Here is a 16,275-nt window from a genome sequence, read left to right as displayed (position 1 = left end):
TTTATGAAATATTTATTTCTCAATGTAATGTCTTCTTTTTGGAAATTTATGTTTTAAATTAAATTACAGTAGTTATAATAATTTCCTTTGTATTTACTGTAATTATTTATTATATTTATTAAGTCATTTGACTTAATATGATATATGTAAATGAACAATTTTTATTATTTAAAATGCACATTAGATTCAGTTGTTTTTCAGTTTTTTTATATATTCCAATTTGATATTTTTAAAAAGCGCGCAATTTCATCATATTGTGTAAATTTGATTCTTCGATCAGAATTGATTTGGTCCCGAAAATCGTCTTCTAGCACAACACGCAAACATACACGCGGTGTCTGTCGTCTCTTGTTTTTACTCACACAAGCAAGCAAATTTTATTTTTAGATTTCTTACGCTCTCAGCGTAAGCGAGCGGAAAGAGAGCAAATTTGGCCTTCACCAAAAAAGTGGCTGCATAGTGTCAAACCAATGTATGGCCGCATCTTGTTATTCTAGTGTCTTTGGTAAGCTATTCCCGCATCCCATGGGTGTATCTGAGTTTGGGAAGCTAGAAATCGCAGATTTACTGCTTAAAAGCATTATTAGAACTTCAAGTTCGCCTTACAACAACCCAACATGGGTTGTGGACAAAAAATGACATGACACTCTGGGAAATAAAAATAAGTGTTTGGTAATAGACTTTGAAAACTTAACGAAAAAACCATCGTTAACATGCTTAACAAGTACCAAATGCCGAATATTCCCATATTGGTAAATTTAGGTAAAGCCAAATACTATACGAGGCTATATTTAAAGTCCGGTTATCACCAGATATATTTGCCCGAGCATGACCGCGCGAAGACCTCTTTCTCTGTAAAAGGCGAAAAATATTAGTTTTGTCGATTACCGTTCGATTTGAAGAATGCGGGAAGCATCTTTCAAAGAGCGATCGCCGACGTAGTACGAGAACAAATTGGCAAATACGTTTACGTTTACTACAGCTGATCGTGATTTCCGCTGATGGTCTAGACCTCGGCTTTAGTTTCCGTTCTATTTCTTTTCTAATGAAATAGTCGTGAAGTCAAGTCGTGAAAAGTTCGTTTTCCTGTAAAGTTATAACCTGCGGCGTACGTGTAAATTTTTTTAGTTCGGAAATTTATTATTAGAGTGAGTTTTCCTCGCCTCAAAACGGTGCGTGGTCTAAGTTCTTGCCTGTGTTAATCTGGAAAAATCTTCGCGGGTTAAATTAGTAAGCTAGATAAGTCAATTCGTGAGAAATAAACCTTTTATAATAAATGCCAAATCGGTTTTAATAGAAATTTTATATCTTATAGCCCTAGATATATGTATTTATACTAGATTCGTTGAAAAGTATATCATAGGTAGACGGACCATATTGTGTACATATGTCGTTATCATGACAATAAACCGAGTAGATCTGGTCTTGTCCGTCTACCCGACCTATACCGTACGAACGCCGAAATCTCGCCCATACTTATTGTAATTTCCCATTTTTATCGATATACCAAAAAATAAATCAACAAAATAGAGACTTATGGTATTTTTCGAGTCTTGTACCTAGTTAAAAGGAGTCCTAAAAAATATAATAGAGAACAATTTTAACAATTTTAAATTTTTCAAAAAAAAAAAAAAAACAAAAGGATATGATGCTGCTTTGGACTGGATAAATCCATAGTATGGACAGGGCTGATACCAACAGTTGTGATTATCGGGTCTTAAAACCGTGAGCTATACCACACTACATTCTGAACCAAATTAAGAGCGAACATAATCAGCTGCGATTAAATCAATACTAAGAACAGCGGGTGCACTTAGTGAATAAACTCGTTTTTTATAATAATTTGTGCCCACATATCTAATGGGTATGTTATGAAAGCAGTTATCTGTTCGGCCACAATTGTTGCGCAAATATGTATATTCTTATTTGCATTCCATTCTCGACAGCATATACTACTTTCGATGTTTTTGAAAAAAAAGGTGGTGTCCTATAACATTTAAAGGAAAACTAATAATTCAGTATTGTATATTGTATATGTATTTTATCAGAAGTTACAATAATGACATCAGTTAGTATAAACATTGGTACACCTCAATATCTTAGCCAGCTATGGTGACTAAGCTCTTTAAATACAATAGAGAATAACATTTGTATTTGGTAAAACAAAGCAATTCAGAATATGCATACTTCTACTGCGTCGTTTAAGTATACCTCCAAATGCCTACAGGCAGTTGCGAAAAATTAAATAGCACCCAGTCAAGGTTTGAATAAGTACATATTAGAGTTTCAATGGAACTGAAATACCTTTTTGAAAGCGCAATCATTAGTAAATAAAAAAGACCTACATTTGTTCTATGAATAACTAATCAAATTTATTGAGTACGACAAAATGGAGCGAAAAATAGCGTTAATGAATAATTGTTCAATTTTCAACTTAATAGTACCAAATTCACTAATAAGATATCTTTGCGTATTAAAACTACGCTCATCCCACTTATTATCTCTTATTATATCCAGCAGTTCTCTTGTACGCATACAGCGCCCATAGTATGTGTGCATGATAGCATTATAATTATTCGAATAAAGTATAGAAATAGTTATAGCCGAATAATAATACATAATAAATTTCGTAAATGACTTTGTATTGGATCAATTGTCATAAGATGATTCTGTTTGCGACTTGCGAAAAATTAGAGAAGACAATAATTCGTAGGTGCTTTAAGAAATCAATTTTGCGTTAAACAGGTCGCATATAAAAATTTATTTTTAACTATGTATGCATTATTTTTATGAAATATATTATTTAAAGTATTTCCTTTTTTTTTTTTGAAAAATTGATGCGTTCAATTACAATACTTACATATTATACCAATTCCAGATCGCAAGTTTATTTAATTGATTAGTTGAAATAATGATGAAATTAATTTTAATGATTGTTATATCGCCCCCAAAAAGGCTGTGCTACTGTTGAAGTTTGTCGTCAGTTTCATATAATATATTATTAATTAAAAACATAAATACAAATAATACAATACAAATAAAAAAACGGTAGTTAATTAATTCAAAGCGCTTCTTAAAAGAAATACATTCAACGCATTCATTTTTAGATAATATTTTAGTAGTTCTTATTACAACAAAATTGAACAAATCTCTGATTTGAATTGGCCCAGTTGGAACGGGCGTGAGACTGTGATTTATAATTCCCAGAATGGATTCAGTAAGCAATCCCTGAAAGATCAATCAATCAATCCCTAAAGATGAATTCCATATACTATGTATATATGTAGATTTAATATTCCATGTAGATGTATATATGTAATATTTCTATCAAAGAGGAGGAAGTGTTCCCGAAAAATTATAACAAAGTCTCGGTTCAAGAATCTCATTTTTTATTTTATTTAATCACATGTCTAAAAATTTGAGTATCAGTATGTTTATTTATACGCTGGTGAACGAAAGGCAAACTTCTACAAGACAATATATGTATGGGAAATAATTAATAATAAAAATATAAATATTAAAAATACAAAGATGCAAATATGTACCTGTTTAATGCTGTTAAGCTAAAAAAATGGAGAAAAAGAAAATATAATTGAAAATAAACGAAACGAAAAGAAAAACGCATAATACAATTCAAATTATTAATTATGTGCTACTTGCAAAATACAAAATTTAAAGACGTCGGAAAATTTTTAAGAACACTGACGATCTTGACGATTCAAAATTGAAAAAGCAACTGAACTGAATGCAATAAAACAACATTAATGCTTAACGCTTTTATGTCGTAATTTGCTTCTTGTAAGTACTGTTTGTACTGACGACTCAAAATCGAAAAGGAAACTGAACAGAAACCTAATAGACAACGACAACCCTTCGCCCTTCTATACATGCTTCTATCCTTTTTGTCATATGCTTTTCATAAGTACCGTTTGTTTAAATTCTGTTTGCCCTTCACTATAAATATAGCGTCTGGCCAAAGACAAATTGTTGTTATAAATATTAACGTTTCTTAAAGCGACCTACCACAACTTTAATATTTATTGAAAACTACTATTTCATTGTCAATAAAAATTGGCAAAGAAACATTTTCCCCCATTTATGGGATAAATGGGATAGTGATAGAAATTGCTAACCAAAATAATAAACTGAAAGAAATAAAACGTTTTCAAAAGACTCAGAAACTCGTTACTCAGTGTGAATGCTAACGCGAAATTTCATCAAATTTCTGGGATTTCAATAGATATTGGGCAATAAAATGAGAAAAAATTTGGAGGCTTTGGGGCGTTAGATTGGGAGTAGCAAAAAGATTTTGGCAAATCGATAGAAATTTACACGACTAAAAAATGTGGGCGTGGCAGTTTTGGGGTGTTTTAGGTCGTTAGAGTGGGTGTGTCATAAAGTTATTTTTGCAAATAGATAGAAACTTACAAGACTAATTAAATTATGAAAAATGCATAATGTTTATATACTATGTTGATGTGGCCTAACTTATGTACAATTTGTATGTGTACATACTATCTACATACCTCTAGCCTACTACAATCCTGATCAAGAATATATAGATTTTATATGGGCGGAAACGCTTCCTTCTGCCTGTTACATACTTTTCAACTAATCTATTATACCCTTTTAGTCTACGAGTAACGGGTATAAATACTTATTTTAATGCTTGATTGTTTATTACAGCAATTTTTTAAATTTATATTTAAAGGTGGTAATGAGACGTCCTCCGTACTAAAAATGGAAAAAATCTTGGCGGTGCAAAGTGATGAATATATGAAACTACAGCGATGTTATGTGGAATTAGAACGCAAGTACAACGAAAATATAGCTTCCTCTGAAAACGAAGAAAGTGGACTTACAAGTTTTGTATCACGATTGTCATTGACTGTTGCTTCATTATTTGGTAAAAATACTTATGCTGATATATACATCCGATCACAAACGAGAGTATTTCCTGCACATAAAATCGTACTTCACGCTCGCTCTGAAAAGTGGGAAAATGATCTATTAAGCAACATACAAGAGTTGGACTGGAATGACTTAAATGAGGATGTGGTGCTGTCACTTTTGCGTTGGATTTACACTGATCTGATTGATTTGCAGCATGACGGGCTAGCGTTGGATCTACTAAAAGCCGCACATCGATTTGGTTTACCATCTCTTCTAGGACTATGTGAGCGGGCACTAGTGGCTTCAGTAGGTGTAAGATCTTGTATAAGATTTTATTGCGTTGCCGAAGAAGTTGGTGCATCAACACTGTTAGAATATTGCTCCAGCATAATATCAACACACTGGGATGAGCTTACAACTGAAGATTTTCAACATATGTCCGGACCCTTGTTGTTTGAAATGCTTAAAACGAAAACAAAACACCCTCTCCATGCTGCTGTTAGACTCTTAAGGGAAGATGTTGTGTCTCTTTGCATTCAAAAATATGGAGACTCCGTAAGTACTTTTTAGTAAGAATACATCATTGAATCATCATACATCATTGAAATACCATCAAAAATACAAAGACCAATAAGAATTCCCTTTGTGTGCGAAAGTAATTTAAAATTGCTGAAGACAAGCCGATTTCAGTGGCGTGTCAACTTTCGACTTGCCTAAATAATTGGTCTAATTTTTTTGCATTGGGTTTTGTTTCGAGGCCTTGCCAGTCGATGTTAAATAATAGCATGCTGTGGTCTGAAGAGGAACCTGCCGAAAAAGAACACATTATTAAATATGCCCTTCGTATTTGTTGTATATATGTTGCAATAATTTCTCTCGTTTACCATTGGCCACTGTGTAGGTACCTGAAGTTTTCGTAGGGTAGGTCCACTTCTTATGGTAAGGCAGTTGATGATGGAACGGTTTGATTTTCTTGGATGCTTAAGTAGTTCTATTTTCTATAATTAAATACAAATTTTGGATTTGTATATTAGCTCCGCTCAGCTGCTGGCCAAACGCCTTAACACTTCGTTAATAAATACATTGTATTTTCCTGTTATTTTTTCTAGCTGGTAAACACATTTTCTGAAAATGGTCTATTGCCTCTTGAAATGGCATTATCTTCAAAAAATGCAAAAATTGCGCAGACTCTAGTCGAAAACGGAATGGCTAACATAAATGCTGTTAATATGGAGGTATGAGTAATTTTAAATGTACAATTTGCTAATTATATTTTCTAACAGGGATTTTCGCTGCTGAAATCTGCTTTAAAAAATGGTGATGCTTTTTCTGCAAACTTTCTGTTGGACCAAAACTGCCTTCTAGACCTTCCATCAAAGTAAAAAATATTTAATATAGTTAATCAAACAAAAAATAATTTTCTCTTTTTAGACAATCATCAGATACTGCATTGCACATTATTTGCAATTATGATCCGGAAAATATATCAGAAATAATGGAAGTTGTAAAAAAGATTTTGCAAAGAAAGTTAAACATAAACATACAAAACATAAAAGGAGAAACGCCCTTGCATATGGCAATTGCTAGGCGAAATTTAGAGATGGTGAAGCTTTTGCTTAAAGTGCCTAATATTGATATTAATTTGCTCACCTATGACGAAAAGTGTGCTTTAGAACTAAGCTTATCAATGGGAGACCACGAGTTTTCAATAGCATCAATACTTCTAAGTATGGGAGCACGGACAAATCGTACAAAGTCAAAGACCGGAGATAGCTTACTACAAGTGTTTGCGTTGGATAGACATCGTGGAGAGAAATCAGCAGTTTTCCTGGCTGATTTTGCCGATTTGGACCACGTAAACTTTCGTGGATTAACAGCATTACACATTGCAGCTTTGAACGACATGCCAAATCTAGTTAAGAAATTGATCGTTAATGGTGCTTCCTCTAATTTAAATCATATTGATTGCGGCTTAAAATCAGCATTGCACATTGCAGTTGAAGCAAATGCCATTGATGCCTTAGAAGCTTTTGTTGAGTTAAAAAACAAAAGCCACGATATTGATTTTAATTGCCAAGATATTAATGGTGACTCTCCTCTAAGCCTGTGCTTAGCCCTTAAAAGAACGAATCTAGTATATATTCTTATCCGAGGCGGCTCAGATGTTAACGGAACAAATAAAAAGAACTTGTCACCTTTACATCAATCAATTAAGAATGAAGATAGTGATATATCATTGTTTTTACTGGAGCAGGGTGCAGACATTACAGCTTTAACAGGTAAATTTTTGTAAAACCAAAAAATTACTTTAACTGGACCAGAAAACTCTGCTTGTTTTTTACATATACCATATAATTTTTATGTATGTATATATATTATATATATATATATATTATATATATATATATATATATATATATATATATATATATATATATATTATATATTATATTATATATATTATATATTATATATATATATATATATATATATAAATATATATACATACCATAATTCCGGACACATCCGTCCGGCTATCTATAATTTTTAATTTTATAATTATAATTATTTAACTATCATTAATTATGGTATTGCAAAATGGTGCTGAAAGTTAAAAAAAAAAACAAATTCATTGGGAATAAGCACCCGAAAAATATATGTCAACCAGAGTTTTTAGGACCAGCAACCTAATTTACTATAGTTCTTAATTCGTAACTCAGTGTAATCCAAAAATTTGATAGACAATCTGGATTCTGCGTTGGATTTATCGATTAAGCATGACCTTTCTGAAGTTGTCAATGAACTTTGCAGAAGAGGAATAGCCCTAAGTATTAATAAAAATGGAGAATCGCCATTATGGTCTGCTTTGGAAAAAGGATACGAAGGCGTAGCAAAAATACTTGTGCGACATGGAATTGACACAGATTGTTGGGGCGAAGGACCTGAAGGATGCAGGCAAACTCTTTTACATCGCGCAATTGATGAAAACAAAGAGTCAGTAGCTATTTTTTTAATTCAAAGCCAATGCGACTTAGACTCTGCACGTCAGCCAGGCCCCAACGGAGAGGGTGGAGATGAAGCACAAGATGAGGCATCTCCGCTACATTTATGTTGTCATTGGGGCCAAACTAAAGTTGTTCAGACATTAATTGATCATGGAGCTAATGTTAATGTAGTTGACGCTGAAAGCAAATCCCCACTTCATCTAGCTATTGAAAGCCAATACGATGAGATAATATCTATACTTCTTTGTCATCCTGATATAGACTTAAAGTTACGTGATAAGTCTGGAAACACACCGTTTGCAACTGCATTGGACTTCCGTAATCACAACGCTGCTCAACGTATTTTGGATCGATTTCCAACAGCAGCAGAGCAAATGGACATCCGCGGTCGAAACTTTTTGCATCTAGCAATTTTGAAAAATGACTTAGAAAGCGTTTTATTTTTATTAGCTATTCAAGTAGATGTAAATTCGCGTGTACATGACGCCAATCAATCGACACCATTACACTTAGCAGCTGCATCCCAAAATGAAATGATTACCAGAAATCTGATTCTAGCAGGCGCCCGAATAAATGAAAGGGATGCTGTTCAAAAATTGCCTCTGCATATTGCTATCGAACGCGGTAATCTTCCTGCAGTCTCCGCGTTAATTCAAAACAATGCTGACTATGACGCAACAGATGCTGACGGCAATAATGCTTTGCACATTGCCGTGCGATGCGCCCAATTCTTCATTGTTCGTGAACTTTTAACCGAATCGAGAGTTAATGCAGAAGCAACTAATTTAAAGGGTAGAAATCCCATGCATGAATTGTGCCGGGTTGTGGAAGATAGTACAGCCGGACATATTTGTGAATTATTTCTTGAGTGTATGCCGAAGTATCCAATTAACATTCCTGATATGGACGGTAATACACCGCTGTTACTTTCATTTATGAGAGGCCAATCACCACTTTGTAAAATTCTTGTAAAGGCCGGAGCGTGCCTTGGCACTGAAAATAAAGATGGAATTAATATTTTTAACTTTAAGCTGGCCACGGATCAATTACTACACAAATTATTGGACCAGTTGCCACAGGAATCACCGTGGTCAGAGTGTGACTACTGCCAGCAGTGTACAAACAGATTTACAATTACTATGAGGAAACATCATTGGTAAGAAAGATATTATCGCCAAATGTAAAATATTATTTCTTTAACGTACATCTTTTCATTATGTATTTTTTAGCCGGCATTGTGGACGGGTCTTGTGCTCTAAATGTTCGTGTAACGATGTGCCCATTTTGAAATTTGGCATCAATAAACCTGTTAGAGTATGCACCGTTTGCTTTAATGTACTACAATGTGGAAATGGTTCCTTTTCATAGATTATTTCCCTTTCGGAATAATTAATTATAATAATTAATTATACATGTTAAATAAAATTTGTCTGTCATTTACGGGGTGATACATGAAAAGCGGTATATTCGGACATTTGATCAAACTTATATATTATTTCTTCACAAATGCTAATTTTGATATGTTTTAATTTTTCTAATAATATTGTAATTTCTATCGATGTTCCAAAAAAGGTTTTTTTCAGTTCAAGTAGCTGAGTAATCGATATCTGATAGTCGAGAAACTCTTATGATATGATTTTGATGATGATATGATGATGATATTATATATGATGATATGATTATCTGTGGAGATAAGAAAACTGTAAAAATAATCTATAATCTGTAACGTAATGTAATTTTCTATTAAAATCAATCAAATCAAGCTTTATTCTTATTTTTTTTACCGAAAATGTTTTTATTACTGTTACTCGTAGAATAAAGGGGTATACTAGATTCTTTGAAAAGTATATACCGGGCAGAATTCCGAGTCGATCTGGCCGCGTCCGTATGAACGCTTCGATCTCAGGAACTATAAAAGCTAGGGCGTTAAGATTAAGCATGCAACTTCCAGAGACGCAGCGCAAGTTTGTTTGTTATCCAAATGTTCCGCGCCCAAACTAATGCCTACAAAATCATAGATTTAAATCTATAGATTTAAAAAAAAACTTTTTGCCACGCTCACACTTTTGAAAAATGTTCTGATATTGTCTTGAGAATTTCTATCGATTTGTGAAAAAAAATTTGCCACACCCACACTTTTGAAATGTTTTAATTTTCTTCGTTTCATGGCTTGTCTTCCCAATTTCTATCGGTATACCAAAAACATTGGTCATACTTGCGCAGCGTCTATGTCTGTAAAATCGATGATGCTTGATACCAAAGACACTTGAATAACAAGATGCGTAACGCCACGCGATTTTTTGGCCGTGGCTCTAGTGTTTTCGTTTTTATACGTTGTAAAACGGAGTAATAGTTTTGAAATGACTATTCCGAAAATTGCGAACCTTAAGAAAATGTTTACAATTATAAGGCGATTATATTTTATGTTTACAATTATATAACCCCTGAATGCTGGAATGTCTCTTTAACCGCTTTTGAGTTTGGTGTTCCATGCATATCAACAAAATAAAAATTCATTTACACATATATATCTATTTACCTTGTAAATTATTTTTTTAACATAAACAATATTAACACATATATCTCAACTTATTGCTGCATTTGCTGCACATCAGAGCAAGGAGGCAGGGATTCGAACACGTGTAGCCCTTGATGATCAAGGAGGTGAGTCCACAACTAACAGAACAATGTATCACAGTTTATAACATACAACTGCATTATTTCCAATTATTATATATAGTAAAATTGTTGTTTAATTTTTTGAGTCGAACTAATGTCCCGTCAGTTGACTAAGGACAACGTCAAGAAATAAAAAATAGTTTTAGGAGAAATAGTTTCACGACTTTATTCTTTGGATCTCAGCTTAAGACTAAAAATCAAATGCAAATTGGATTGAGGAGAAGCCTCAGTATTTGAACAATATTTGTATTTCGAGAGAGCCTCGCTCTTGGGTTCTTAAGATTAGGAAGCGTTGAAAGAGGGCAGTCAAATCGGTTTAGGTCAGGCTTTAGGATGTTTACAAGAACGGCAGCGCTGCCAAAGATAAACGAATGCTGCGCAGCTGGGATACATTATAGAAAATTACTAGAGTGCATTACTGTTTTCTTTGAAATAATAGAAGTGGCTGGTTTGGACCACACAAATACGTCACTATATTACTACTTAGGTATGACATTACACGAAATAATCTATTTTACATCTGGTTGCAGCGATAGAACATTCTTCTGTTAAGACCTGATACCGAAATCCAACTAAACGCCAAAATGATAGTATATACAATTAAATTTACAAATTTTATCTAATTAAAAAATATAAGGTTCAATTGAAGTAAACACGATGACGTCAAATCTTCTTTAAATTCTCCATTATATGTATTCCCAAATCAAAATGGTATTTGGTGTTCGGTGTCGTGTGTTTGAATTGGGTTTGCAATTTCCTTTGAAAAGCTAGAGCCCCAACGATTTAAGCTCAATTAGTTGAACGGTGATCATTGCTTAGACACATGAGTTGACCAGCGTTAGAAATATTCCTTTAGGCTATCTCTAACACCAGATTTGAGCTCCGAAGTTTAATTCCAAAAGTCTTCCGCTGGTTGGCGGAATTCATGCGAACCGAATTTATTTTGATGAAATCTTTTCTTTAGAGCTTATCAATTATATAATTTTAATCTTTGCTGCAGTAATGCATTCCAATTAGAATTTTTGTGTTGAGACGTATCTTGCAGCTTTCTTACGTGTGTGGTGTGCTTGTAAAAATTACATAATGCAGACAATTTTTATACCAATTGTTAAGACAGTCGGTAGAATATTAAGTAGAACATCGCATTCATATGCAAATTGTTCAGACACTCTGAAGTTTATATTAATTTGTCTTCTGAATGTTTTAAGATCCAAAAAACCAATAGTTCGGTAATAATCAATTCTCTTTTTCGTACTACTTGAACTGTTTTACATGTGAAATTGAGAAACAGAAAAATTGTGCTGGAGTTAGTTGTTTGCACTCGAAATCTTGCACCGACATCATAAATGCCTATCCATGTTTATTAGTTATATATACAATTTTTCGTGAGAAACAAGCACAACCAACGTCGTGAGTCGAGTGCCTATATGATATCTGAAGGACAAGACGCAATTGATTTCTTCTGAAATCGATCACGGTCACATATTATCTTCGATGACGATAGAGGTTTACTTTTGACCCGTCACACTGTTTCAATGGCAGCTAAATTAAGCTCCTACTCGATATAGTAGTCCCAGGTGACCTGATTTGACTAATATACTACCTGCTAAAAAAGTTGTTGCCGAACCTTAAAGCAGATTTCTTTAAAAGGGGCAACGCCCATAAAATGTTCACACTTTTTAAATTTGTTTACTGGTTTTTTTTCTTGACAGTTGATGACAAACAATTTTTGAATTCTCTCGTTTTCACTCCTAGTATCCGGGTAACGGGTATCTGATAGTCGTGGAACTCGACTATAGTGTTCGATCAAAGAAGTTAATTTGGTGTTAATAATGAAGCAGGCCAAGCAGTAGGTCAGAGTTTATAGTTTTTTGTTCGTGAATTTTTAAACTAAAATCAAATCCAAAATAGTGGCACAAATTGTTAATAGTGACCCTTAAGTCGCTATCTGTGATATTGTAGTGGAACTCAACGTGAATTTGTTTGCACGAAGTGGGGCTCCGCTGCCCAGCGGCCACGCGGTCGCTTGTGTCTTAGACACTCTGCTGCTTGAACTGTAAGCTTTTAGCTGGCAGATTTTGATTATGGATAACGATCCACAGCAAAAATCTATCGATTATGAGTCGATGAAGCTATTTGCTGGCGCTGGCCCTAAAGAGATTCGGAAGGAATTGACAAAGAGCTGGCTGAGTAAAGATCCAGCCTTCGCTACTACCAGTATTTCTAATACCTACTGCAGCTCGACCTTCACACTGACCACCACCAGCTCGACTATCTCGTCTGCGTACATATTCACCTCCTCCTTGAGCGGCAACGTATGCTCTACTACTGCCAGTACAACTCACAACAGTGCATCTGTCAGCTCAATTGCGAAGCCACAATCTGCCTCCGGCTGGCAGGATGTCTCCTTTAAATCTAGGAATAGAGGAAATATAAAGAGAGCAGGTGCGGTCCTCTCCCCTAAAATGGTAAAAAAGGTGGCGTCTGACAAGCCGGCTAAAATCACTGCCAATCGCTTCCAAGCCCTTAGCGACAAGGAAGATATGGTCCTGGGCGTGGAATCTTCGAGTGACAACGACGAGCCATGCTCCTCGAATACCGCCCTCAACCGTGCCGCAAGGAAAGCAGGACAAAAACAACAGCTGAAAGGTGCTCACCAAACTGTACCAGCCCCGAAATCAAGCCGTCACTCTAAGGTACCTAGAATGATGTTTCCCAATGTGGTGAACTTCACATCATTTCGCGACGAGCTGGACGCTCTTGTGGGAGACTCCTATACAATAAAGGCCCTGAATTCGGGAGATTGCGCTGTTCAGTGCAACTCCCCAGAAAGCTACAGGCTGGTGGCCCGTCACTTTCTCGACAAAGGATCCCTTTTCCATCACCATCAGCTACCGGAGGACCGACCCTACAAGATTGTCATGCGCAATATTCACCACGGAGTCCCATCGGTGGATATCATCGCAGCCCTCCAGAACGAAGGACATAACATTGTACGGATTTATACTCCGCGCAACAAGGCTACCTCTCTTCCTCTTAATATGAGGTTCATTGACCTCAAAAAAGCTGAGAACAACAATCAAGTAAAGGGCATACCGGTTGTCTGTAGGCACAGGGTAACTTGGGAGAAACCCCGTAAACAATCGGAACCGATTCAATGCCACAGGTGCCAAGGCTATGGTCATACCAAGGCATATTGTTCTCGGCACTATATATGCAGAGAATGCGGAGAAAATCACCCCACTGCAGAGTGCAAGCTGGAACAGGACGAGGCCAGATTCTGTTTTCACTGTGGCGGCCCCCATGCAGCAAACTTTAAAGGTTGCAAAAAATACCTGCTAGAGGCTTCTAACCGCAAACATCAACGGAAAGTCAATGAACCCTCTGTTTCTGGTCCTGCAAGAGGAGTACACCAACCCAGTCCACCAGTCCTTATGTCTGGTAAGCCTTCCTTTGCTAGTATAGTCAGAGGAAGTCAGCCCGTCGCCAAGCCTGCCGTTACTGTCCCCCCTGCAAGCGCCAACCTTGAGTCTAAGCTGGAACAACTGTTTTCTAGGCTTGACAGGATGTTGTCACTAGTTGAAACACTAATGCAACTGCTCATGCAAAATCGCACCTTCCCTTCTGCTGCTCAAAATGGGTCCTCTTAAGATAGCAGCTTGGAATGCCAATGGGGCCTCCTCGAAGACCAATGAGATCCTCGCCTTCATCGAGCTTCACGAAATCGACAACCTCCTGCTGTCGGAAACCCACTTCGTTTCCCGGTCCACTTTTAGAATTCCTGGCTTTACCCTCCACACTGCCAACCACCCGGATGACAGCCGTCGCGGAGGTGCGGCGATCCTTATTAGATCACTCATCTCCCATCAACTCTTCTCCACCCTGTCGGAAAATCACATCCAGGCAGCAGTTATCCAGCTGACGGCAAGCAGGGGTACTTTTAACATTGCCTCAGTATACTGCCCTCCTAACCTCAGGTGGACGGAGGCTGACGTTGAGCTTATCATCTCTCAATTTGGCACAAAGTTCCTAGCGGCAGGTGATTGGAACGCAAAGCACAGATGGTGGGGAAACTACAGGATGTGCACTAGAGGCAGGGTGCTGCTCTCCGCTCTGGCGGGCAAAGGTATTGACATTGTTGCAACTGGAGAAGCTACTTGCTATCCCTTTCGAACAAGTGTCACTCCAAGTGCAATTGATTTCGGGATCTCCAAAGGATTCAGACAGCAAGAAATCAACGTGCAAACCCTGACAGAACTGTCGTCTGACCATCTCCCCCTGCTGTTTGTGCTGGATGAAGACGCTCAGCTTTTCAAAGGTGTCACTAAAATGCTGTCACCTACTGCAAATACTGTGGCCTTCAAGGAGCACATCGAGGCCACAGTTGATCTCAACATCCCCATTGACACATGCAGTAGTCTGGAAGCTTATGTAGATTACCTCGTAGCTACAATCGCGGAAGCAGCACGGAGGGCCACACCTCCCCCACATCAAGCTCGTCACACGACCGCAAGGAGGGCTCCCATCTTGAGCTTGGAGGCTAGGGAGCTGCTCTCCCACAAAAGGAGCCTCAGGAGACGGTATATCGCCACAGGAGATCCGAACATCAAGCAGCTATACTCTAGTACCACAAACAGACTGCATCGTTTGCTAGCCAGGACCCGACGAGATAATCTGGATACCCTGCTTGAGGGTATTGGCCCAGATAACAACAGCAACTTCTCGTTATGGAGGCTCACAAGAAATATCAAGAGGCAGCCGATGTTTCAATCTCCCATCCTGAGTCAAAGTGGCCTCTGGCTCAAGACGGACGATGAAAAAGCGAGGGCATTTGCTTTGCACCTGACCTCCACCTTCTTGCCCTTCAACCTAACAGACGACTCAAACCGCGTAGAAATCAATAATTTTCTGGACGCTCCGACTGTACCGGCTCGCCCCATTAGGCATACCACTCCGCAGGAAGTCATGATGCAGCTGAAGGCGCTACACATCAAGAAAACCCCTGGTTACGATAGCATCGACAACCGTGCTGCGAAGTCTCTGCCACGCAAAGGAGTCCTAGCCTTAGTAAAAATTTTTAATGCCATGCTAAGGCTAGGGCACTTTCCAAGGCAATGGAAGCGAGCACGTATCATTATGATACCTAAAGCCGGAAAGCCGCCAACGCAGATCGATGCATATCGCCCAATCAGCCTGCTATCAACATTCTCTAAGATCTTTGAGAGAATACTCTTAGCCCGCCTGATGGAACTACCGCAAGTAGTGAACCATATACCTCCACACCAATTTGGTTTCAGGAAGTCCCACGGCTGCCCTGAACAAATACATCGACTGGTAAACCAGGTGACGCATGGCTTCGAGCACAAACTCTACACGGTCGGCGTCTTTCTAGACGTGAAGCAAGCGTTTGACAAGGTGTGGCATGAGGGCCTTCTATACAAGATGAAAACTCTCCTTCCTGCTCCCTACTATGCCATCCTGAGATCGTTCATCTCTAATCGGACGTTCGACGTTGCAGTGCGTGATGCTCGATCCAGCCTGGAGGAGATTCATGCAGGAGTTCCACAGGGAAGTGTTCTTGGGCCATTCCTATACACCCTGTACACTGCTGACATGCCATCTCCCGCAAACAACGCCGAAGTCCCCCCGGCTCAGCTGCTCCTGGCCACTTACGCCGATGACACTGCCATGCTGGCGT

General features: G+C 37.4%; 1 protein-coding gene across 4 annotated transcripts; it reads left to right on the top strand.

Moving 5' to 3' along the window:
- The first annotated feature begins 1,742 nt into the window (after window positions 1-1,742).
- On the top strand, window positions 1,743-10,424 carry LOC116801437 (rabankyrin-5). Of its 4 annotated transcripts, XM_032720960.1 has the most exons (7): window positions 1,743-1,864; window positions 4,712-5,448; window positions 6,003-6,128; window positions 6,177-6,271; window positions 6,325-7,172; window positions 7,635-9,054; window positions 9,128-9,660. In XM_032720960.1, exons 1-7 carry the CDS (start codon window positions 1,861-1,863, stop codon window positions 9,264-9,266), a joined length of 3,369 nt encoding a protein of 1,122 aa, XP_032576851.1. In that variant the 5' UTR covers window positions 1,743-1,860; the 3' UTR covers window positions 9,267-9,660. The 4 variants fall into 4 exon arrangements, with proteins under 4 accessions (XP_032576851.1, XP_032576854.1, XP_032576853.1 ...); XM_032720962.1 differs by lacking the exons at window positions 1,743-1,864; window positions 9,128-9,660 and having other exon boundaries at window positions 7,614-7,700; XM_032720963.1 differs by lacking the exons at window positions 1,743-1,864; window positions 6,177-6,271; window positions 7,635-9,054; window positions 9,128-9,660 and adding an exon at window positions 1,962-1,979 and having other exon boundaries at window positions 6,325-6,417.
- Window positions 10,425-16,275: the final 5,851 nt, after the last annotated feature.

Source organism: Drosophila sechellia, chromosome 3R (assembly GCF_004382195.2).
Source record: "Drosophila sechellia strain sech25 chromosome 3R, ASM438219v1, whole genome shotgun sequence".
Classification (NCBI taxonomy): domain Eukaryota; kingdom Metazoa; phylum Arthropoda; class Insecta; order Diptera; family Drosophilidae; genus Drosophila; species Drosophila sechellia.
Note: the sequence above shows the minus strand (reverse complement) of the source record. Positions and strands in the feature narration are given on the sequence as shown.